The 26,076-nt window shown below is 45.7% G+C and overlaps 1 protein-coding gene across 1 annotated transcript; it reads left to right on the top strand.

Annotated features, from left to right (window-relative positions):
* The first annotated feature begins 1,091 nt into the window (after nt 1-1,091).
* On the top strand, nt 1,092-25,081 carry LOC134601524 (protein mono-ADP-ribosyltransferase TIPARP-like). The gene is made up of 6 exons (XM_063446034.1): nt 1,092-1,169; nt 15,478-15,945; nt 16,866-17,031; nt 22,179-22,366; nt 23,525-23,779; nt 23,927-25,081. The coding sequence occupies exons 2-6, from the start codon at nt 15,500-15,502 to the stop codon at nt 24,375-24,377; spliced, it is 1,506 nt and encodes a 501-aa protein (XP_063302104.1). The 5' UTR covers nt 1,092-1,169; nt 15,478-15,499; the 3' UTR covers nt 24,378-25,081.
* The last annotated feature ends 995 nt before the right edge of the window (nt 25,082-26,076 follow it).

Here is a 26,076-nt window from a genome sequence, read left to right as displayed (position 1 = left end):
TACAGTGTATATAATGAATGCAGTGTGTGTGTGTGTAAATAATGCAGTGTGTGTGTGTGTAAATAATGCAGTGTGTTTGTATGAATGCAGTGTGTGCAGTGTGTGCATTCACATTCGCGGCAAGCAACGCAAGCCCATTAGGTCCTTCCCATAGGACCGCATTGCTTCAATGCTTTCATGTGGGGATTTTACTGATGCTGGATGTCTTCATGCAGTGCGTGAGAACGTCCAGTGTCATTAAGGGGGCCCAAAGTCCGTTAGGATCCAGGAAGTGCCTCCAGTGGCTGTCTCTCTGATTGACAGCCACTAGAAACAGTCTTAGTCTTGCAATGTAATAATTGTAGTTTCTCTAAAACTGCAGTAATTAACATTGCAGGACTAAGGGGGGACAGGGACACTGCACCCAGACCACTTCGATAAGATGATCTGGGTGCCTATAGATGGTCTGGGTGCCTATAGTGTTCCTTTAATAACTTTTGGTTCCGAAAGCAGGCACGCTACATGTAATAATATTCACCATAAGTCTGCAAACAGATTTCGTGTGACTATTTTGAAATAGCTTTCTAGACTGAAAGCGTATCGGGTTGTTTTGATGCTTTTAAGTGTTGCTTAATATTAAAGGGGACCCATCACTTTCTGGAAAGTGCATAATTACATAAAAACAATAATTGTGACCTTAACTCCATATGAGGGCTCAACGCCATGTCTGTAAATGAATGGAGGGCTGCCTTCATCTATATAACTAAAAAATTAAACAATATATTAGATGGCTTTCTAATCTGATATACTTATTTGGGATTGCCGTATTTAAAGGGACGCTCTAAGCACCAAATCAACTTTAGCTTAATGAAGCCGTTTTGGTGTATAGACCATGCCCCTGCAGTCTCACTGCCATTTAGGAGTTAACACTTTTTTATTTTATTTATTTAGCCCTAGTCACACATTCCCTGACTGTGACTCACACAGCCTACATGAAAACAAAATGGTTTCACTTTCAATAAGAACAACGTGTTCACTTTATAAGCTATCTCCTGTTCTCTTATTCCAGGTTTAAAGGGTTACTCTAACCCAGGCTCGAGGGACCTGTGCAGGAAGAGCACAGCGATCCCACCACAGCAGCAACCACTAGCCACCAGGAAAAGGATCCACTCCGACCCTCCCAGAGCAAGGTAGGCAGGCAGGGTGGATCTCTTAGTTACTAAATGTGTGCATATCATATGAATGTGATTTTTGTTTGTATGCCAGTAATTATGTGTGTCTGATTGTATGTGAGTGGTTCTGATAACTCCCTAATTTAGTATTCTTAAATATAGTAGTCCATCATAAAGATAACAAATAAGGGATTTATCTACTAAGCAAATGCAAAATATAAAAATTAAGAAAAGGGTTTTTGAAGTTTTATTATATAAATTATATTATATATTTTTTTGTGTGGCCCAAGACAATTCCTCTAAACTCAGTGTGGCCTGGGAAAGGCAAAAATATTCCGTGTCATTCCCAGCCAGGGAGATTCAAATTTCACCACGTCTACGTGAAATGCAAAAATGCGTTCCACCGTCAAAAGGGTAGTTTGTGAATAGTCTTTGCTTAATGATGGGCTCTTATACAGTACTTATACGCAATACAAACAACACAACACATTAAAAACTAAATTATAAGCTAGAAGAAAAATGCGGTATATAAGAAAACATTAAGAATATGTCACCCTTTGTTTTGAAAATAGTAGTTATGAGTGGACCTGGAACCCTAAAATGAGAGAAAAACATAAATACATAAGGCAAAATCATTCATATCCATTTCTAATTCTGCAATTTCCTACATAGATATAACGAAGATGGGAGAGGATTTATATCAATATATCACTATTAATTAAAATAAATAAAAAATATAAAAAAATTAAGAATTATGTGTATGTGATAAAAATAGGGGAATGCTTTTTTTTTATTTAAAAAGGTATATATTGGTATATATAAAGGTATATAAAAAGGCCCCAGTGTGCTCATATGTCTCATAACCCCAGTGTGCCCATATGTCTCATAACCCCAGTGTGCCCATATGTCTCATTACGGTACGCCTTATGGTAGTGCCGGCCCAGAAAAGTGCTGCAAGCCACATTGGCAGTCCAAAGAGACGAATGCAGTTCGCAAGCCACAGCTTGGCCATGTTTGGCATATCTATATTTATTCATTATTTCTATTTATCTATTTATCTTTTAGCCTTATTGATGATGCGATTTTGTGATGCCTGCATGCCTTATCAGATATCATTAAAGTCATCTTAAAAGTGACGTTGTTTTTATAGTAAATTCCATTTCAGATGAGTCTGTTACGGTTACCCTTAGGCTAGCTGAGAGCTGGACCGTTTAGTTGTCTGGATTCCTAGTTGCTGAAGAGGGGAGAGCCGAGTTCCATAGTATTCCATGCGAGTCCTGTAAGTGTGGAAACATCCCACTAGCTATAGCATAGCTAGGATACCTTTTCTACCCACAAAACGAGTCAAAGCAGCGATTTGAGGGTCAAGTAAGAACTCAGGACTGGGCTGACCAGCCTGCTTTTTATTGTGGTTACATGTAAACAGGATACTCCCAGGGGGAGGCATAAAATCACCAATCACATATTGGGTACCTCCCACACATCTCCTCCCCTCAGATAAACAGTTAACCCAATTATACAGTACATATTTTCAACCAAGTTCTGGATGTACCCCGAAACCAGGGGGTACCCCTTTAAATCCTACACCGCTGTACAGGTCTTGTTCAGGGGAGCAACATATCTGAAAACCAACCCGTTCGGATGGACGGTTCAGGAGTTAGGGGTTTTCAAAGTTTTGACCGACCGCACAGACTTTCTGGCCGAAAATAGTTCCACACGTTTAGGCCTTGCGGTCGGTCTCCGTTCGTACGGGAAAACTCCACGAACCCATGGTCATCCATAGTTATCCTGGAGGTCGCTGTACTCCCCCTGCGGAGAGTAATCGTCCTACCCAACGGTGGGCTGTTCGGTAGGTCCAGCACGAAGTTATGCTATCCTGGAGGTCTCAGCGGTGTTCGCCTGGGTGCGTCTCCGTTTTTAGTTCCAGACGATTGCTGGCAAACACCGCTGTTCGTACGTAAGATGGCCGCGAACACGTGCAAAGTCCCGAAATGGCGGCCACCTATACGCTTACACAAAGGATTCGTGCTGAACCATACCAACGACTGCACATAAGACAGAAAGGCGAAAATAGCATTGAAAAGTACACAGTGCAATAAGGGTTTTGTAACAGTTTTGTAACAGTGCTCCCTTTTTGTGGAACACTCTGGCAGACACCGTCTGACCCCTTTTCGGGGCAGACTAAGGCTGTCCAGACCGCTGGTTATGCTGGGCTGAGGTCCGTTTGTCTGGACAACCCGTCCGCATTGCCATTCTGTTTCCCGGGTCGGTAGGAAATGGTGAAATTGAAGGGTTGTAATGATAAGCTCCAACGTAATAACCTGCCGTTATCTCCAGAGACCCGGTTTAGCCACACCAACGGGTTATGGTCGGTGACCAGAGTGAACTCTTGTCCATATAAATAGGGAGTCAATTTCTTTAATGCCCATACCAAGGCCAAACACTCCTTTTCAATCGCTGCATAGCTGACTTCGCGGGGCAGGAGCTTCCGGCTGATGTAGGCCACTGGGTGCTCCCCTCCATCTTCACCTACTTGGCTAAGGACGGCTCCCAGCCCGAACATGGAAGCGTCTGTATGGACGATAAAACGTTTGTTAAGGGCTGGGGCCGCCAAGACAGGAGCATTAACCAAAGCATTTTTTTTTTTTTTTTTTTTTAATTCTTTATTTTTATTGTGCGTGAATGAACAAGTCGTCCCGCACCGTCACAATAACGAGTGCAGGGACAGGCATAAAACACAATGAAACATATCACATAAGGTATTGAACAACATGCGTTATCGCTGGCTTCATTTCGCTTCTTCAGCACATTTTTATATTTTTAAGTGTACAGCTGCTTAGCTTGCATAAATTGACATTTATACTGGCTATATTTAGAAAACGCAAAACATAGGGCTTATTTCGTCTTGTAGACAGAAGCTAAAGTCCTATAGATGCTTACATCATATATTAAAACATAGTTCAAATAGGGTGGTTAGAAGGTATGCACACGTTTACACATAGTGAGAGTGACTAAATCAAGCTGGGTACATGCTGGTTGGTCATAAGGGATTCTTCAGTCGTTTATCAACAATAGCGTGAGGTTAGTGAGTGTATTTTATATCATCGCTGTAACCTCAGGCCCTAGGATTAGTCGCGCTTTAACATGCTCGAGTGTGGCATAAGTATTCCGAGCAATAACTACAATTTAAAGTAAACTAAGTAATGGTAACGTTAACAATCTATTATCAATATAGTTTTGAGTTCAACAACAAGTTTGTTTCTTTTTAGGCATTCACAGGACATTCCTAGGTACTTACAGGGTTAATAATACGTTGAGTGGGTTAACAGTCATTATTCAAGCTAGGACAACAACATTATCATCATATTAGGGTTAGGTTGTCGGTATGTAATAGGTTAGCAAGTTTAGTTAGAACATATCTGGTCTATTAATGACACTGTACGAGGTTCTGAGATATGTGAGTTAGTTAAAACATAATATAGATTAATCATTAAATTAGCTCTGGTTAGGTCACTGATGAGTAAATGCAATCTGCTAAAATTCGATTTAACATAAAATTAACTTCGACATGTGTATATTAATATTGCCTCTTTTGGTGCCGGCAAGCTGGGTACGGCTGTAAGTCCTGAGGGGGACATGGGTACCTCACTCGAGGGCACATGGCACTGTCAGCCAATGCCTCGGCTCGGCAGAGCCATTCCGTCCCTGGAGGATCCTGCTTTCTTCTCGGTGCGTCTTTGCAGCCGATCAAGCTGTGGATTTCTTCTGGCTGCTTGTTTGTCCCGCTGTGTGTGTGAGTTGTGTGCTCGGGTCCCGTCTGTGGTCCGGTAGCAACTCTCTTGCGGATTGCGTTCCCGCTCCGGGTTCCGTGTACGGCCTGCTGCATTTGTGGCAGCATCGGTTGCAGAGGCAGCTATTCGGCGGGGACGAGGTAAGTCCTCCCTCCAGCCCCAGGCTGGGGTGAAGGCCGACATCCGTAAGCCACTGACCCGAACTCTTCTGTGGGTCGTGTCTTTCCCGCAGTAGGAGTGACTGGGGAATCTGATGATCTGCCGCCGTCTGTGGTGGCCGTCTCTCCGTCCATGCGGGCGATGCCTCCGGGTCACGCCCTTAGTGGCTCCCGGCCCGGGTGGGCTAGTATCATGAAGTGCAGGCTTGCCAATGCGTTTAAGGCCCGAGTGGGTCCTCTGCCCTCTCCTTTTTCCGCCGCCTTGCTTTCGGTTTCGGGGCTGTAGCTGGCTAGACCCCAGGACGTTCTCCAGGTTGGCCCATAGCTGGTTAAAGTGCTCATGCAGCCGCTGTAGCATGCGGTCCACAGAGCACAGGGCTGGGGTACTCCACTCCTGTGTCGTGTCTTCAGGCCTTGCTTCCGTCGCCATTTTGAGTTGCTCGGGTGGGCCCTGGGTTAGGTCAGGGTGCTTGTGTCGTGTCACTTGATTTGGGTAATCGAGTTGTTGGGTAAAGACCGGGATAACCCCCGCCGGTCCAGTGGGGGGGGAGGGAGGCAGGGAGGGGGATTGCATGTTCGAATTACCAGTGCACAGAGAGATCGGCCGCCTCTCTCTCGGACCGGTGTAGTAGGCCGCAACGGTGTCTCTCCGGGCTCCCGCGGCTAATCTGCTCGTTAGAGTCTTGGAGCGTGTCGCTGTGTTCCCCCTGGGCGTTATGCTGCCCATCGGTGGCATTGTTGGCAGAGTTGCCGAAGATAAAGTCACTTTTTCCCGTTTTCCACGAGGAGCTCGGGACACACACGTCTGTTCCCCTTGCCCATCAGGCTCCGCCCCCAACCAAAGCATTTTTGAGGGCCTGAAAAGCCGTTTCACAGTGGGGAGACCACAGGACCTGTCGAGGTAAGTTTTTCTTGGTCAAGTCAGTCAAAGGTTTGGCAAGTGTGCTGTAGTCGGGTACAAATCGTCTATAGTACCCTGCTGTGCCCAGAAAGGCTAAAACCTGTGTTTTTGTGATGGGGGTGGGCCAGTTGGCAACAGCTTCTATCTTGGCCGGCTCTGGTCGCTGTTTTCCGCACCCCACCCGATGACCCAGGTACTGTACCTCGGCCATCCCAAAGTGACATTTTTCTGGTTTCAGAGTCAGGCCAGCCGCCCGGATCTGATCCAGAACCATTCCTACGTGAGCTAAGTGGTCCTCCCAGGACTCACTGTGAATCGCTATGTCGTCCAGGTATGCACAGGCAAAACCCTGGAAGCCATCCAGGAGTCTATCCACCAAGCGCTGGAATGTAGCGGGGGCGTTCTTCATTCCAAACGGCATTACCTTAAACTGGTATAGGCCGAAGGGGGTGACGAAGGCCGACTTGGGGATAGCCTCCGGGGCCAGGGGAATCTGCCAGTAACCCTTACAGAGGTCGATAGTGGTCAGGTAATTTCCCCTGGCTATGCGATCAAGTAGCTCGTCTACCCTGGGCATAGGGTAGGCGTCTGTTACTGTTTTTTCATTGAGTCTCCTATAGTCTACACAGAACCGGGTTGTCCCATCTTTCTTGGGTACCAGGACAACCGGGGAGGCCCAGGGACTATCGGAGGGCTCAATCACCCTGAGTTGGAGCATCTCATCTATCTCCTTCTTCATTCCGGCTCTAACGGCCTCGGGGATGCGATACGGGGGTTGGCGTAAGGGTGTTTGTCCGGGGGTATCGACCTGGTGGGTAGTTAAGGTGGTGTACCCTGGTTTCTGGGAGAACGTGAGGTGCTTGGACTGGAGGAGTGTATTGAGCTGCTCCCTTTCAGTGGGGCTAAGTCGGTCTCCTATCTGAACCTGGGTCACTACCCCTGTGGGTGGACTCTTTTCCAGCAAGTCGGGAATGGGTAGACTGTCGGGGTCTTCCTGGGGAGGACAACATACGGCGGTCACGTTCTCGGGGCGCTCCAAGTATTCCTTGAGCATGTTTACATGGAATGTCTTCCTGAGGTTGTTGTCGTGACAACTGGCTATAACATAAGTGGTGTCGCCCCTTTTTTCTACGATCTGGTATGGGCCCTGCCATGATGCTTGTAACTTGTCGGTCTTTACCGGCTTAAGTACTAACACCTTTTGTCCTACGGTAAAGATTCTTCTTCGGGCCCCCCTATCGTACCATACTTTCTGTCTTTTCTGGGCCGACTGGAGGTTAGCCTGCACTGATTTGGCTAGCTGCTCCATGCGGTCCCTGAGTTCCAATACGTATGGCACAATAGGGACACCGTCCGTTTCCGTCTCTCCTTCCCAGTGTTCTCGGATCAGGTTTAGGGGGCCCCGTACCTTTCGTCCGTAGAGCAACTCAAAGGGAGAGAACCCTGTCGTTTCCTGGGGCACCTCCCGATACGCAAATAGGAGATGCGGCAGAAAGCGTTCCCAATCTCGGTACTCCTGTGTGAACGTTTTGAGCATTTGCTTGAGGGTTCCGTTAAACCTCTCACAAAGTCCGTTCGTTTGGGGGTGATAGGGAGAACTCAGGAGGGATTTAATTTTGCACACCTGCCAGAGTTGTTGGGTCAATTCTGCTGTGAATTGGGTGCCCCGGTCGGATAGAATTTCTTTTGGAAATCCTACCCGGGAGAACACTTGTACCAGGGCATTCGCTACCGTATCCGCTTGGATGTTGGACAGGGCGACTGCCTCGGGGTACCGGGTAGCGTAGTCTACTACGGTAAGGATGTAGCGCTTACCGGAGGGACTAGGGGTGGCCAGTGGTCCTACTAGGTCAATAGCAACCCTGCTAAAGGGTTCCTCTACAATGGGCATATTGACTAGATGCGCTTTAGGGTGATCGCCTCGCCTTCCCACTCGTTGACATACATCGCAAGTATTACAGTAATTCTTAACGTCAGCGTGTACTCCTGGCCAAAAGAATGTGTGGGTAATGCGGTGTAGCGTACGTGTTATAGCTAAGTGACCTGCCAAGGGGATGTCGTGTCCTATTTTGAGGATTTCCCGACGGTATTTGTGGGGTACTACCAGCTGTCGCCTACGTTGTCCCTTTTTCTCTGTCAAGCGGTATAGTTTCCCTTTTTCCCATAGAAAAGTTTCGTTATCTGCCCCGCTCCCCCCTGTCTCTGCTCGTTCCCGGTATTTTTGTAAGGTCGGGTCAGTCCTAGACTCGGTCTCAAAGGTAACTGGGGTGTCCCAGGGTATGGGGTCTAACAGGTCAAGAGAAGTCGGGGTTGGTCTTACCTGGGTCTCCCGCACTGGTGAGGGTTCTCGGTCCGTCCGGGCTTGTGCCCGTGTAGTCACTGGGTTCGCTTCGTTGGTATATACTGGTGCATAGGCCGAAGTCATGGGGCCCAAATCGTTGCCCAGTAGTACTTCAGCAGGTAAATGGTCCATTATACCCACGTTTACAGCTCCTTTCCCCGCTCCCCAATCAAGATGTACTTTAGCGGTCGGGACTTTGTACACATCCCCTCCCGCCACTCTAACGGCTACGGTCTGCCCTGACCTCTTGTGTTCTGGCACCAAATGACTTTGTACCAGTGTTATGGTAGCCCCTGTGTCTCTCAACCCCTCGGTAGATCGCCCTTCGAGCCATACCTTCTGCCGATGGTGCTGTCGGTTATCCGAAGCCGCATATACCGGGTCTGCCTCGTGAAGCGGCCCCAAATATTCCTCCATAGGGGTCTCCTGGTTAACACAGAGGGCTCGGGCAGGACGGTAGGGCCCAGAGGGGTAATTGTAATTCCTGGGCGGCTGGTGTGTGCCAAGCGGGCAGTTGGCCATGAAATGTCCTGGTTGCTTGCATCGGTGGCAAGTGGGCCTAGGACGATCAAAATTGTTATTGGATGACCCTGAGTGTCTGGGGGGCCCGGCGGGTACTGGGGCCCGGAACTCCGTACGAGGAGGTGCACGGTAAACCTCTCTGGGCTCAACCCGTGCTGGAGCCCGGTAGTTTGTGGACTCGTGAAGACGTGAATCGTAATGTTCATCAGCTAATTTGGCCGCTTCTTCTAGAGTGGAAGGTCGCCGGTCTCGCAGCCACTCCTTCCCTTTTTGTTCCATGCCATCGTAAAAATGTTCTAAGAGGAATAATTGTAAAATTTCCTCACCAGTCACAGCTTTACTTCCGCTCATCCAGTGATTTACCGCTCTCCGCATTCGGTGCGCCCATTCCATATGTGTATCGTTAGGCTTCTTTTTCGTGCCCCGAAACTGCCGGCGATACGTGTCTGGAGTCACCGCGTATCTTTTTAGCAGAGTCTCTTTAACTCGTTCATACTGTGTCACTTCCTCAGTACCCAAAGTACGAAAAGCTTCCAGGGCTCGCCCGGATAGCTTCCCAGACAAGATCGTGGGCCACTCTCTGGTGGGAATCTGGTGCAGGGCGCATTGCCTTTCGAAGTCTGCCAAGTACTCATCAATTCCTGTCTCGCTCTCCAGGAAGGATCGGAATGCCGCAAAGGGTATTTTAGGCTTCCCAGCAGTTTCAACAGGAACGATTACTTGTGGGGCTTCAGCAGTGCGTTGTGCGTTGGCCATTTCAACGTTGTAGGCTCGGGTCTTTTGTAAATCCGCGTCTGCCTCCACCATCAATTGCTGTATCAGTTCTATAGATGGGTTTGGCCCGTATAAGGGAAGCCTCCCCCGAACAATTCTTGCCTTTGCATCATCATCCGTGATTGGTGTTTCCGCCATTGTGGAGCTTTGATCCAGTTCTGTCAATTCTGCGATCAGTTCCCTCTTTGGCCGGTTGCTGGCGTGCCTTCCTCTGCTTTCCAATAAATCTTTCAGGGTTGTACGTTTCAATTTTGCGTAGGTGCTCTCCATCCGTTCCGTGCCTCTCCTAGGATATCCAGAATCATCCCACCGCTGCCACCAAATGTTACGGTTACCCTTAGGCTAGCTGAGAGCTGGACCGTTTAGTTGTCTGGATTCCTAGTTGCTGAAGAGGGGAGAGCCGAGTTCCATAGTATTCCATGCGAGTCCTGTAAGTGTGGAAACATCCCACTAGCTATAGCATAGCTAGGATACCTTTTCTACCCACAAAACGAGTCAAAGCAGCGATTTGAGGGTCAAGTAAGAACTCAGGACTGGGCTGACCAGCCTGCTTTTTATTGTGGTTACATGTAAACAGGATACTCCCAGGGGGAGGCATAAAATCACCAATCACATATTGGGTACCTCCCACACATCTCCTCCCCTCAGATAAACAGTTAACCCAATTATACAGTACATATTTTCAACCAAGTTCTGGATGTACCCCGAAACCAGGGGGTACCCCTTTAAATCCTACACCGCTGTACAGGTCTTGTTCAGGGGAGCAACATATCCGAAAACCAACCCGTTCGGATGGACGGTTCAGGAGTTAGGGGTTTTCAAAGTTTTGACCGACCGCACAGACTTTCTGGCCGAAAATAGTTCCACACGTTTAGGCCTTGCGGTCGGTCTCCGTTCGTACGGGAAAACTCCACGAACCCATGGTCATCCATAGTTATCCTGGAGGTCGCTGTACTCCCCCTGCGGAGAGTAATCGTCCTACCCAACGGTGGGCTGTTCGGTAGGTCCAGCACGAAGTTATGCTATCCTGGAGGTCTCAGCGGTGTTCGCCTGGGTGCGTCTCCGTTTTTAGTTCCAGACGATTGCTGGCAAACACCGCTGTTCGTACGTAAGATGGCCGCGAACACGTGCAAAGTCCCGAAATGGCGGCCACCTATACGCTTACACAAAGGATTCGTGCTGAACCATACCAACGACTGCACATAAGACAGAAAGGCGAAAATAGCATTGAAAAGTACACAGTGCAATAAGGGTTTTGTAACAGTTTTGTAACACTGTCAAATTTACAGTTGTGGGGAGAAGAGAAAAAGAACACTTTTCGTAAATGTTCACAATCTGTTGTGTCTCAGAAAAATGGCATGTATTCAAAAATGACAAATGCCCCCCCCTTCCCCCCCCTTCCCCCCCCTACAAAAATAGATCTAATAAATTCTACGGAAATTAGACACTTTGACAAATCTCCCTCATCGGCATTTACCCGTATTTTGCTTGTTTTTCATAAAAAGATTTTTGGAAAAATAAAATAATTTGTGGTAAATATTTATTTTTTCTGCTCATGTGATGTTCTGTTTTCTTTTAAATATACATTAAATACCCTAAACACAACAACAATTTTCAGAACTTACAAGAATGAACTAACGAACCAATTGTGGATACAGATTTTTGTTCATTGAGCAATTTGTTCATTAACTGACTCTTCCATTGTACTGTTCGGGACGAATTACGATTCTTTGGAAAATGAATGCCCAAGTCTAGTGGTTTGTTGACACAGTAAAATGTCACTCGTTTCTGAAATCTCTTTCCCTTGTAGGACATGCTCCTGTGATGTAAAGAAAGTCTAAGAGGAACATAATTTCACTATACTATTATGAGCTATGAAATTGTCCTCTGCAACACAAGATCTGCTGGGGAACAAGCGTGGTGGATACCCACTAAAGAAGGTACAGCCCTACTTTAGGGGACCCTCGATTGCCTGGGCATTAAAGATAGAGTTTTCCTGATGCAGTGCCTGGAAATGATAAAATAGAATTAAATAAATATAGTGCTAAAAACGTTTCCCCTCTTTTTTAATAGTTTTTTTTCCAAATGACGCGCAGAAAACCACGTGTGACCTCTATAGACATTAAAATAATACAGTCATTTTATTTAGTTTCTATTGTCACAAAGAGTTGTCGTTAATGGTACATTTTCAAGCTAGACAGAGGTGGCAAGTTGTGTCCCTCAGGGGTCTGTTCTGGGACCCTTTCTATTTAACATGTTTATAAATGATCTTGAAGACAGCATTGAAAGTCATGTTTCAGTGTTTGCAGATGACACAAAACTTTGTAAAATAATACAATGTGAGCAAGATATTACTTTGCTGCAAAGGGATTTAGATAGACTGGAGGACTGGGCACTCAAATGGCAGATGACATTTAATGTTGAAAAATGCAGAATTATGCACTTCGGCGTAAAGAATACACAAGCAACGTATACCCTTAATGGAAGCGAATTAGGGATAACAACACACGAAAAGGACTTGGGAATTGTTATAGACAACAAACTATGCAACAATGTGCAATGTCAATCAGCAGTGGCCAAGGCCAGTAGGGTACTGTCATGCATGAAAAAGGGCATTCATTCTCGGGACGAGAATATAATTTTGCCTCTTTATAAATCACTGGTAAGACCACACATTGAATATGCTGTGCAATTTTGGGCACCTGTTCTAAAGAAGGATATTATGGCACTAGAAAAAGTGCAGAGGCGGGCTACAAAATTAATAAAAGGAATGGAACATATCAGCTATGAAGAAAGGTTAACAAATTTAAACCTATTTAGTTTAGAAAAACGTCGCCTGAGAGGGGATATGATAACATTATACAAATAAATTCGGGGCCAATACAAACCATTGTGTGGAAATCTATTCACAAACCGGACTTTACATAGGACACAAGGTCATGAGTTTAGACTAGAAGAAAGAAGATTTTGTCTAAGGCAAAGGAAAATTTTTTTTACTGTAAGAACAATCAGGATGTGAAATTCTCTGCCTGAAGAAGTGGTTTTATCAGAGTCCATACAGATGTTCAAACAGCTACTAGATGCATACTTGCAAAAACAGAATATTCAAGGATATAATCTTTCAATGTAGGGTAACTGCTTGATCCAAGGATAAATCTGACTGCCATTCTGGGGTCAAGAAGAATTTTTTTCCTAGCTTGTTGCAAAATTGGAAGTGCTTCAAACTGGGTTTTTTTGCCTTCTTTTGGATCAACAGCAAAAAACAAATGTGAGGAAGGAACTTGATGGACGCAAGTCTCTTTTCAGCTATGTAACTATGTAACTATGTAAAATTAACATATGATTAAAAATGAAACCATTTAGTTTTTTTTTTAATGCAGGCTGTGTAAGTCACAGTTAAGAGAGGTTTGGCTAAGGCTGCGTAAACACAAACAAAAGTGATTTTAACTTCTAAATGACAGACAGTAAGACTGCAAAGACATGATCTATACATTAAAACTTCTTCATTAAGCAAAGTTTTTTTTTTTTTTAAAGTTGTTTTAATGCCTATAGTGTCCCTTTAATGCAACTAAACGTTTTAATTTAGAAAAAGAACAATGTATCAAATTAGTAATAGTTAGATGACAGGGCCAGCTCATCTCCAATATGGCAAGTCTTGTGGGGTGTTTTTGGTATGCAGTGGTTATTACCTACCAAAAGTGGTACAAGGAAGGACAACCAGTGAACTGGAGTCAGGGTCACAGGTGCCCAATAGGATTGGACAGTATGTACTGGGGGTATGGATGTGAGAGCAATATGGTTGTTTTGTTCAGGGGGGCAGTATGGATGTAGGGTTGGATAATATGTATTGGGGTATGGCTGAAAGGGGGCAGTATGACTGTAGGGTTTGATAATATGTATTGGGGTATGGCTGCAAGGGGGCAGTATGGCTGTAGGGTTGGATAATGTGTATTGGGATATGGCTGTAAGGGGGCAGTATGGCTGTTGGGTTTGATAATATGTATTGGGGTATGGCTGTAAGGGGGCAGTATGGCTGTAGGGTTGGATAATATGTATTGGGTTATGGCTGTACGGGGGCAGTATGGCTGTAGGGTTGGATATTATGTATTGGGGTATGGCTGTAAGGGGGCTGTGTGGCTAATATGTATTGAGGTATGGCTATAAGGGGGCAGTATGGCTGTATGTATGGCTCCATGGTTGGATAATAATTGGGGTATGGCTGTAGGGTTGGATATTATGTATTGGGGTATGGCTGTAGGGTTGGATAATATGTATTGGGATATGGCTGTAAGGGGGCAGTATGGCTGTAGGGTTGGATAATATGTATTGGGGTATGGCCGTAAGGGGGCAGTATGGTTGTAGGGTTGGATAATATGTATTGGGTGTGACTGTAAGGGGGTAGTATGGCTGTAGGGTTGGATAATATGTATTGGGGTATGGCTGTAAGGGGGCAGTATGGCTGTAGGGTTGGATAATATGTATTGGGGTATGGCTGTAAGGGGGCAGTATGGCTGTAGGGTTTGGTAATATGTATTGGGGTATGGCTGTAAGGGGGCAGTATGGCTGTAGGGTTGGATAATATGTATTGGGGTATGGCTGTAAGGGGGCAGTATGGCTGTAGGGTTGGATAATATCTATTGGGGTATGGCTGTAAGGGGGCAGTATGGCTGTAGGGTTGGATAATATGTATTGGGTTATGGCTGTAAGGGGGCAGTATGGCTGTAGGGTTTGATAATATGTATTGGGATATGGCTGTAAGGGGGGCAGTATGGCTGTAGGGTTTGATAATATGTATTGGGGTATGGCTGTAAGGGGGGCAGTATGGCTGTAGGGTTGGATAATATGTATTGGGTTGTGGCTGTAAGGGGGCAGTATGGCTGTAGGGTTGGATAATATGTATTGGGTTGTGGCTGTAAGGGGGCAGTATGGCTGTAGGGTTGGATAATATCTATTGGGGTATGGCTGTAAGGGGGCAGTATGGCTGTAGGGTTTGATAATATGTATTGGGGTATGGCTGTAAGGGGGCAGTATGGCTGTAGGGTTGGATAATATCTATTGGGGTATGGCTGTAAGGGGGCAGTATGGCTGTAGGGTTGGATAATATCCATTGGGGTATGGCCGTAAGGGGTCTGTGTGTCTGTAGGGTTGGACAATATGTATTTAGGCTAATTAGAGATGTATAGAGTTAAATAGAGATACCGGATTCCTCCTAGGAGAAAAAATAGTGTCCTAACCTATAAGAGATAAGGAAAAAGGCAAACCTTTATTGAAGCAACAGCACGGGTATCTTACAGGGGGAAAGAATGAATCAACCTGACGTGTTTTGTGCTCACCTTGGCACTTCATCAGACACGTGTGGAAGTGGCTGGGTGGGCACAAAATGCGTCAGTAAAATCCCATGGGTGATTTCTTGTCTACAATTTGCCTGTATTCAGAATGATTAGAGGTTACAAACTGAACGTATTTGCTGTAGGCACGATACCGTTATTTATTATTCATCTGCATATAATAAAGCAAAACAGATGCAATCTCAGCCGTGCAACAAACCCCAACGCATTTTCTGAGCACAAACAATTATGATGCATGCAAAAGTGTTGCCGAATTAAAAGAAAACAAAAAAAACATTAAAAAAAAAGCATTTAAAATGCATTGAACCGCTGTAATTTAATTGACCAATTTGTTTTGTGAGTATTTCGGATGGAAAAGTATTAAAACACTTTAATGACTTTGTTTCTGGTAGCATTCCTGTTAATGCTAAATATGTTTCCATATTTCTGATGTTTCGGCTGCTGTGCAATATTATGATTAATTAGTCTATCATTTTATTTTTGATTTCTAGCCAACCTCCAACTGTGTACACAATGCGAATGCGAAAAAGCAAGCTAATGTCCGTGAACTTAATCGAGGCCACTGAGTTGGATCCCACAGCAGAGGAGATAGCCCTCCACAAGCTCGAAGTTGGAGATACATCTAGTACCAACGAAACCATTCAAGGCATCCAAGAACAGGAAACATGTCAGCCATTGGCGCCTAGTGCCAAGCTTGAAGAATCAATAATATGCTATGAAATGAATTGCCATCAATATCACACCCACCAAGAGGAGGGCATACACATCTGCCCCGAATTTCTTTGCGGAAAATGCTTTTCGGGTTGTGGATGTCCACAGCACCACACAGTCCTTCCATTTTCATGGCAATTGTGGGATGTTAACGCGCAAACGTGGTCTAATGTGATATCAAGTGCTCAAGAATCTCTGGAGAGACTGTACTGTGACCCTGAAGTGGTGCATGTGACTGGACTGCACACGTACGTATATGAGAAAGTAGAAGTGGATGGTTGAAGGTAATTTCTAAAATAGATACTTATTCAGTAGAAATAAAAGGCGCATCTAAAAAAATCTGTTTTTCCAACAAGCAGAGTGGGTTTCTTGAAGAGACATTCCACTCCCCAAATACAAGAAAAATACAAATCACCATTTTGTAGATATACCCCAAATCAAAACTTGCATGAATTGAATTATGCATTTTTTCATTGGGGTTATATATAAAAACAGCTTGCAAAAGCTACTGATCTCTTGTTTGCAGCCTTTGGAAGCCCTCCTCTTCTAACCCCGCCCAGACATTCTATGGCTGTCCAATCACAGACTTCCCAATGCAGCTTAATGAAAAGTCTTTGCAAGGCAGGAGCTCTGGGTAATTGCTGCTTCTTGAGTTTAACTCCACTGAGCTAAACAAACCAGGAAGACTCATAGCTCCTTCTGTCTGTGTCACCCTGCAGGGGAAGGGACAGACTCATAGCTCCTTCTGTCTGTGTCACTGTGTCACCCTGCAGGGGGAGGGACAGACTCATAGCTCCTTCTGTCTGTGTCACTGTGTCACCCTGCTGGGGGAGGGACAGACTCATAGCTCCTTCTGTCTGTGTCACCCTGCAGGCGGAGGGACAGACTCATAGCTCCTTCTGTCTGTGTCACTGTGTCACCCTGCAGGGGGAGGGACAGACTCATAGCTCCTTCTGTCTGTGTCACTGTGTCACCCTGCAGGGGGAGGGACAGACTCATAGCTCCTTCTGTCTGTGTCACAGTGTCACCCTGCAGGGGGAGGGACAGACTCATAGCTCCTTCTGTCTGTGTCACTGTGTCACCCTGCAGGAGGAGGGACAGACTCATGGTTTTATTTCTGCCCTTATAATTGTTTTCCCTGCCCTGACCATGTATGTTTTAATTTCAGAGGTCTCATGGTGACAATTGATTTCAGCACTATGACCGTCTACAACAGTTCTGTGTTTGATCGCATCCGTCGTCTCTCCACCTCCACGAGCGCCCCTGTCCCTTTTAACACTCTGTATAAATATTACTATGAAGAAACTGATGACAAATGGGCTGAATATAATCAGGTAAATTGTAAATTGAAGATGGAATGCTAGGTGTGTGTGTCTGTGTCTGTGTCTGTGTGTGTGTGTGTGTTGCAAGGGGACGTGTTACATGCTGATACCAACTCATCAAAACGCATCAAAATTAAAACCAGTATAGAAAAAATATACATAACATATACATGTTTTATTTTATGTATATCAACTTTCATGTGCAATAAAAGCAATCAGAAAAGCAATATAAAGTTAACCTAAATTGTTAATATTGGATACAGTGTTTAATCATTCATACATCGAACAGAGGCTCGTCCACTAGGGGCAGCGCCCCACCAGGTTTTATATAGAAAAACTTTGCAGTAGTTTAAGTAGGATGACTGAACAATATTGGGGAATAAAGTAGATTAACATACTCCAGACATTGCCTATGGCAACATGTGTGTCAAAATCATACATGTGTCTCTTTAATTTTGTAATAGGCTTCAGTTCAGCCCCCCCATGGTTTATTGCTGTCTGGAGAAGCATTCTTGAGAGCTACTGGGCATGTCAAGAAAACAGGACAGTTCTTAAATCTCTCCAGTATGTTTTGTATATGCCCTTTAAGAAGGAATTTCAGGGCCTTCCATTGGTTGCTATCTGGGCAGCAGAGGCATGCTATCGGCCTCTCTATAATTGGCACATAGCATCAGGGAATGGGGTTACAGTGTCCACGTGAGAGAGAAGCAAAAAGCCATTTTGGAAGTAGCACAGGGAGAGCAGAGCACAATGCTACTACCCCCTGCCAAATGTGCAATGTCACCAACAGACTCACTGTCAGCCATTCTAACAGCACTATGCTGCTGCCTGTCACTGATAGTTTTAATAACTTCTACTGCACAATACATAGTGTAGGTCACTCTGCAGCTGAGACCTGACACACTCGTAATATGTATCTTCATAATCCTAACCACTGCATCTGTCCTTCTGTGCCATTACTGCATGTGTCTCATCTCTAACCTGCCACCACCCATGTTCCTCGCTTATTCCTCTGGTGTCTCCACATTCCCCCTTCACTTTGTGTCTCTAAATTTATCTTCCCTGTGTCATATAAAAAATACTTCCCAAACCTTCATCTAACTATGTCTTTCCGAAGCATGGTGTGGCGGTCGCAGCATGCCAGTGTCTGGGTACCCAACTCTAGCTAGGGTTGTTCCTCCTCTCAAAGTAATGCCGTGCGACATTCTAGCGGCAATGTCGATGCAGGACTAACCGTCCAAGAGCAAAAAGTGATGCAGTGCTTTAAGCAGTTGCCTCAACCAGCTCAGCATCGCAATAATGATGCTGTGTGTTGTTTCAGCTTCAGGAATGACGCAGAACGCAATGCCCACAGCTCTTTACGTAGCCAGAATGCCGCAGAACGCTATGCCCGCAGCTCTTTACGTAGCCAGAATTACGCAGAACGTTATGCCCGCAGCTCTTTACGTAGCCAGAATGCCGCAGAACGCTATGCCCGCAGCTCTTCACGTAGCCAGAATGCCGCAGAACGCTATGCCCGCAGCTCTTTACGTAGCCAGAATGCCGCAGAACGCTATGCCCGCAGCTCTTTACGTAGCCAGAATGACGCAGAACAATATGCCCACAGCTCTTTATGTAGCCAGAATGCTGCAGAACGCTATGCCCGCAGCTCTTTACGTAGCCAGAATGACGCAGAACAATATGCCCACAGCTCTTTATGTAGCCAGAATGATGCAGAACGTTATGCCCGCAGCTCTTTACGTAGCCAGAATGACACAGAACGCTATGCCCACAGCTCTTCACGTAGCCAGAATGACGCAGAACGCTATGCCCGCAGCTCTTTACGTAGCCAGAATGATGCAGAACGCTATGCCCGCAGCTCTTTACGTAGCCAGAATGATGCAGAACGCTATGCCCACAGCTCTTTACGTAGTCAGAATGATGCAGAACGCTATGCCCGCAGCTCTTTACGTAGCCAGAATGACGCAGAACGCTATGCCCACAGCTCTTTACGTAGCCAGAATGATGCAGAACGCTATGCCCGCAGCTCTTTACATAGCCAGAATGACGCAGAATGCTATGCCATCAGCTCTTTACGTAGTCAGAATGATGCAGAACGCTATGCCCGCAGTTCTTTACGTAGCCAGAATGATGCAGAACGCTATGCCCGCAGCTCTTTACGTAGCCAGAATGACGCAGAACGCTATGCCCGCAACTCTTCACGTAGCCAGAATGACGCAGAACGCTATGCCCACAGCTCCTTACGTAGCCAGAATGATGCAGAACGCTATGCCCGCAGCTCTTTACGTAGCCAGAATGATGCAGAACGCTATGCCCACAGCTCTTTACGTAGTCAGAATGACACAGAACACTATGCCCACAGCTCTTCACGTAGCCAGAATGACGCAGAACGCTATGCCCACAGCTCTTTACGTAGCCAGAATGACGCAGAACGCTATGCCCGCAACTCTTCACGTAGCCAGAATGACGCAGAACGCTATGCCCACAGCTCCTTACGTAGCCAGAATGATGCAGAACGCTATGCCCGCAGCTCTTTACGTAGCCAGAATGACGCAGAACGCTATGCCCGCAACTCTTCACGTAGCCAGAATGACGCAGAACGCTATACCCACAGCTCCTTACGTAGCCAGAATGATGCAGAACGCTATACCCGCAGCTCTTCACGTAGCCAGAATGACGCAGAACGCTATGCCCGCAGCTCTTTACGTAGCCAGAATGATGCAGAACGCTATGCCCACAGCTCTTTACGTAGCCAGAATGACGCAGAACGCTATACCCGCATCTCTTTACGTAGCCAGAATGACACAGAACGCTATGCCCGCAGCTCTTTACGTAGCCAGAATGATGCAGAACGCTATGCCCGCAGCTCTTTACGTAGCCAGAATTACGCAGAACGTTATGCCCGCAGCTCTTTACGTAGTCAGAATGACACATAATGCTATGCCCACAGCCCTTTACGTAGCCAGAATGCTGCAGAACGCTATGCCCGCAGCTCTTTACGTAGCCAGAATGACACAGAACGCTATGCCCGCAGCTCTTTACGTAGCCAGAATTACGCAGAACGCAATGCCCACAGCTCTTTACGTAGCCAGAATGACACAGAACGCTATGCCCGCAGCTCTTTACGTAGCCAGAATTACGCAGAACGCAATGCCCACAGCTCTTTACGTAGTCAGAATGATGCAGAACGCTATGCCAGCAGCTCTTTACGTAGTCAGAATGATGCAGAACGCTATGCCCGCAGCTCTTTATGTAGCCAGAATGATGCAGAACGCTATGCCCGCAGCTCTTCACGTAGCCAGAATGACGCAGAACGCTATGCCCGCAGCTCTTTACGTAGCCAGAATGACGCCGAACGCTATGCCCTCAGCTCTTTACGTAGCCAGAATTACGCAGAACGCTATACCCACAGCTCTTCACGTAGCCAGAATGATGCAGAACGCTATGCCCACAGCTCTTTACGTAGCCAGAATGACGCAGAATGCTATGCCAGCAGTTCTTTACGTAGCCAGAATGATGCAGAACGTTATGCCCACAGCTCTTTACGTAGCCAGAATGACGCAGAACGCTATGCCCGCAGCTCTTTACGTAGCCAGAATGATGCAGAACGCTATGCCTGCAGCTCTTTTAGTAGTCAGAATGACGCAGAACGCTATGCCCACAGCTCTTTACGTAGCCAGAATGATGCAGAACGCTATGCCCGCAGCTCTTTTAGTAGTCAGAATGATGCAGAACGCTATGCCCGCAGCTCTTTACGTAGCCAGAATGACGCAGAACGCTATGCCCACAGCTCTTTACGTAGCCAGAATGATGCAGAACGCTATGCCCACAGCTCTTTACGTAGCCAGAATGATGCAGAACGCTAACAGGTTCAGACTAAATGACTCTTATGGACCAGCTATCACACAGATTCACTAAAGCAATAAAACTCATAGTAATGTGCAGTGTGTATGACCGAATCACAGAGCTCCACAGCAATATAACCCACAGAAACGTGAAGTGTGTATGTGTAACGGAGTGCAATATTAAAATCCACGATCTCCGCTGGTATTAAGGGTAAATCCACAGTCAGCGCTGAAAAGTAAGGCAATATCCCAAATCCCCCAGTAACCGGACGAAACACAGTTCCATATTTATACCATTCCCAATGCAAGGGGTTTCCAGACAGACTTAGCAGGGGTAATACAGTAGGGGACTACATGGGGGACTTAACATTCTGGACATTTCTCCCATCAGGCACTGCTGCACGGGAAGGATACTCCCACTGGAATACACCGTTAAGTGGATTATCCCTCCGTGCAGTAAAACCGACATTTCACATTAAAATCCATAACTTCCATATAATTCACTCTTTTTGCACGAATGGACAGTCGGTAGATAGCTGGAGTCCGGGGTTATACTTCGTGAGAATACCGCTCAGATCCCAGCTAAAACTACCAAACGGCGCACGAAATAAACGTAACCATCGAGTTCGGTTTAAAACTACCGAACCCCGATGGGAAACATAATGGGATACGGGCGGAACTCCCGACCGCTCTGGAAGTCCAGCGGTGTTCGTGTCGTCAAGTAGCCGTTCTCAGTTCCAGGCGCTCGACGACCAAACACCGCTGAAGAGACAAAGGATCCAAGATGGCCGACCGCCGCGTGGTCGGTAGTCGAACGACGGCCACCTAGGAAAGCCTTTAATTACCGATTGCAACATTGTTGCAATCGGTTAACGAGCGCCACACGTCCCTTAATGTGTGGTCTATCAGTGGGGCCCATATTCGTTTCACGAACAGCCCAGATAGTCGCTGTTCGTGAAACGAAGTACTTGAATGCTAGTGGCTTACGGCTGCTAGCATACGAATTACAATGGCCACATAAGACACAGCAAAATACATACATAACATAGCATAAAATACCGACAACCTTTTGACGTGTAAAGTCCAGTGTTCCAGAAGTGGCTAGGTTTGCCACAGTATGAGAGAATCACAGAGCTCCACAGCAATATAACCCGCAGAAACTTGAAGTGTGTATGAGAGAATTAAAGAGCTTGACAACAATAACATTTACAGTAATGTGATGTAGCCATGAGTATATCACAGAGCTCCAATAAACCACACGCATTTAAACTGGAGCTTAATTGGCTTGACTGATGTTATAATTGTACCCCACAGGATTTTGTGACCTGCATAGAGAATGGTCTAAGGGATCAATGTGAGAGTATTACCTGCTCCTCTTCATTCTTCACGTATAGACTCAATCTTCCTAATATGTTTCAAGAGAATATCCAAACGGGGAACCTTAGAAGGATGAGGCAGCGCCCGGTCTTCAAATCACCAGTCATGATAACATCCGAACTCTGGTGAGATCATCTCAAATGGAATGAATGGTCCAACACACAGTAAAAATTGCTTACACCTACCACATATCATACAGTCAAAACATGCACATCACACACAGACAGACGGCACACTTCATGCAATAACACTTACAGCCACTGTGGGCAGACTAGGCAGAGGGTCCTGTGGGCAGACTTGGGGACATACTTTGGGTTCCTGATCTTGAGCTATGTAAGGGTTCTAAAATTTCTAAATGCAGCCCTGAGAGGGACAGACTCATAGCTCCTTCTGTCTGTGTCAGTGTGTGACCCTGCAGGGAGAGGGACAGACTCATAGCTCCTTCTGTCTGTGTCACCGTGTCACCCTGCAGGGGGAGGGACAGATTCATAGCTCCTTCTGTCTGTGTCACCCTGCAGGGGGAGGGGCAGACTCATAGCTCCTTCTGTCTGTGTCACTGTGTCACCCTGCAGGGGAAGGGACAGACTCATGGCTCCTTCTGTCTGTGTCACTGTGTCACCCTGCAGGGGGAGGGACAGACTCATAGCTCCTTCTGTCTGTGTCACTGTGTCACCCTGCAGGGGGAGGGACAGACTTACAGCTCCTTCTGTCTGTGTCACTGTGTCACCCTGCAGGGGGAGGGATAGACTCATAGCTCCTTCTGTCTGTGTCACTGTGTCACCCTGCAGGGGAGAGACAGACTTACAGCTCCTTCTGTCTGTGTCACTGTGTCACCCTGCAGGGGAGAGACAGACTTACAGCTCCTTCTGTCTGTGTCACTGTGTCACCCTGCAGGGGGAGGGGCAGACTCATAGCTCCTTCTGTCTGTGTCACAGTGTCACCCAGCAGGGGAAGGGACAGACTCATGGCTCCTTCTGTCTGTGTCACTGTGTCACCCTGCAGGGGGAGGGACAGACTCCTAGCTCCTTCTGTCTGTGTCACTGTGTCACCCTGCAGGGGGAGGGACAGACTCATAGCTCCTTCTGTCTGTGTCACTGTGTCACCCTGCAGGGGGAGGGACAGACTCATAGCTCCTTCTGTCTGTGTCACTGTGTCACCCTGCAGGGGGAGGGACAGACTTCCAGCTCATTCTGTCTGTGTCACTGTGTTTACCTGGAATGTGTTTATGATGGGTTAACTTTCATGTCTATAGTTTACTTACGTCAATGTTATATTTGTTCCAGGGCTCTAGGCAGTTGGAAATATTTAATTTATTCCAATATTATTCCAAAACCTTCTTTGAACAATTCATATCCTCGGACTTGGATCATTACTGATAACTCATTGAGGAATAATAATGAAAATATCTCTCTCACATGTGAAGACAGAGAGTTCCAGCATGTGTACCGCTATTTCCACAAGACGATGCCTGAATCTCAGTATATTATTCTAGACATTTCTAGAGTGCAGAACTACTTTCAGTGGGAGAAATATGCCAGGTAAGATTCCATGGGATGGCAAATAGGAGCTACCATAGTGGAGTGGCATAGAATGATAAATAATATTAGCGGAGCTTGGCAAGCTGTTGGGAAGAGAATGTTAAATCAATTTGTATCTATACTAAAATTATCGTAAATGTATTGTAGGAAAAGGGCTTTCATGAACCAGCAACTCCTTGGAACAGAGAAGAAAAATGTAGAGCGCTATTTTTTCCATGGCACAGACCCTTCTTTTGTTGAGGTAATTTCCAGACAAAACTTTGACCCACGTGTTTCTGGTAGAAATGGGACCCTCTATGGCCATGGATGTTACTTTGCCAGAGATGCCAGTTTCTCTAAGAAGTACGCTACTGCAGACAAGAACATGCACCATTTTATGTTTCTGGCAAAGGTGTTGGTAGGACGTGCAGCACTAGGAAAGTCCTCATATCGCCGTCCACCACCAATATGTCCTGAAGACCCGGTCAGCTCACTCTACGACTCTTGTGTCAATAAAACACAAAACCCTGACATCTTTGTTATTTTTGACAATGACCAGTTTTATCCTTATTTTCTCATCAAATATCAGAAAATGCAGGCTGTAGTCCTCCTGGACTGAGGAAGATTTGCACTTTATTTTGTGAATGAAAAGTAGAACAAGAGAATTCATTGTGAGCTTTTTTGCCCTCAGTAGACCACAACCAAGGCTCTGAAGGCTCCGGTCCAAAGAAGAGGACACCCAGAAACAGTATGATCAAGTATTTGGTGTTCTTATTTATTGAACTGTAGTGGTGCAGGTTCTGGTTGAAGGTTCAGGAACTGAAGGCTAAATTTGTAGAAAAAGAGAGAATTTTTATCGCGAAGCCCAATATGATAATTTTTATTTTACACTGGTGCCTCTACTATTCTAATAACAAGGAGAACATTTATTTGGAGAAACAATGGTACTTGAGCTAACCCGTAAGATGGTGCAAGAGCTTATGATACCAAGAAAATCCATGTTTAATGCCTGTGATATCTACAAGGACATTTTTCTCTGTAAAAAAGACACATTAGAAATATGTTCTCATGAATCATTAGAGCTTGGGTATTAAACTACAAGCCACAAAAAATAGCATAAACACGGCTGAGATAGTTATTGATAGTCTCTGAGGCTGTGTGGATTTTGTCACCTCTGATTTGTACTTTATTCTTCTCTTTGTATATCATTACGTCATTTTTTAAACTGTGAAAAAAAGTTCAATACGTTAGTTTAATGTGTTTCTTGCACAGAAAACAATACTCACACTATAATGCAGTAAACCATGTGCAATAAAATCCCCGTTTTGCATTACACTGGTGTCCGACATGCTGGAACACATGCTGCCGCACTCGGATGTTATGGTCATGGACATGGACATGGTTATGGTCATTGACACTGAACTGGGACCAGAGGATATTCATGTTGAATTATTGGCTTCTGCCATTTCACCTATCTCACTGACCACTATCCTCCAGCCTTGATATGTCCTTAGCGGAGAAGCTATTATCATTTACATCTTACAGCCCTATAAATCCTTCTATTGCACCAGCATCTCTATCTAATGACTGTCCCGTAATTTACAAACTTTTACCTCCAAACATCTTGGATAGCTTGTGCACACACTGTCCAATAATGCGTTTAAAACAATTAAATTAAAAGGGAAGTGGCGCTCACCCCATAGTGTAACGTTAAAAAAATATAACCTCTATTACTACAGAAAACAACATATATACTCACAAAAGTTGCAGCATATTGCTTGAGTCTCGGTCCCACAGTTTGATCTGGTATGGTCTTTTTCATACAGTGTTTGATGTAAAAAGGTACGTTTATATTTTGTGAGCATTTATACACATCCCATAGACATCACATATTGCTCTGCCCATAGGATTCACACGCCGCCCACTTCATTCACACACTGGTCTGCCCATAGAATTCACACGCTGCAAATAGCATTCACATACTGTCTATTGCATCCACACACTGCTCTGCTCATAAGATTCATATGCTGCCCATATAATTCACACACTACTTATTGGATTCACAAACTCCCCATAGCATTCACATACTGTCTATTGCATTCACAAACTCCCCATTGCATTCACAAACTCCCCATTGCATTCACATACTGCTCATAGGATTCTCACACTGTCCTGACCATAGAATTCTCAAGCTGCAGATAGCATTCACATACTCTCTATTGCATTCACACACTGCTCTGCCCATAAGATTCAAATGCTGCCCATAGAATTCACACACTACTTATTGGGCGTCGGCCGGGATCAAGAAGGGCATCTGC

Source organism: Pelobates fuscus, chromosome 3 (genome assembly GCF_036172605.1).
Source record: "Pelobates fuscus isolate aPelFus1 chromosome 3, aPelFus1.pri, whole genome shotgun sequence".
NCBI classification, from domain to species: Eukaryota; Metazoa; Chordata; class Amphibia; order Anura; family Pelobatidae; genus Pelobates; species Pelobates fuscus.
The sequence above is the reverse complement of the archived record's forward strand: the minus strand, read 5'-3'. Positions and strand labels throughout refer to the sequence as shown.

Coding starts and splice junctions, on each gene's coding strand:
- LOC134601524 (XM_063446034.1), top strand. CDS start 15,500: ATGCGAATGCGAAAAAGCAAGCTAATGTCCGTGAACTTAATCGAGGCC. Junction 17,032..22,178: donor AATGGGCTGAATATAATCAG/GTAAATTGTAAA, acceptor TGTACCCCACAG/GATTTTGTGACCTGCATAGA. Junction 23,780..23,926: donor CAGTGGGAGAAATATGCCAG/GTAAGATTCCAT, acceptor AATGTATTGTAG/GAAAAGGGCTTTCATGAACC.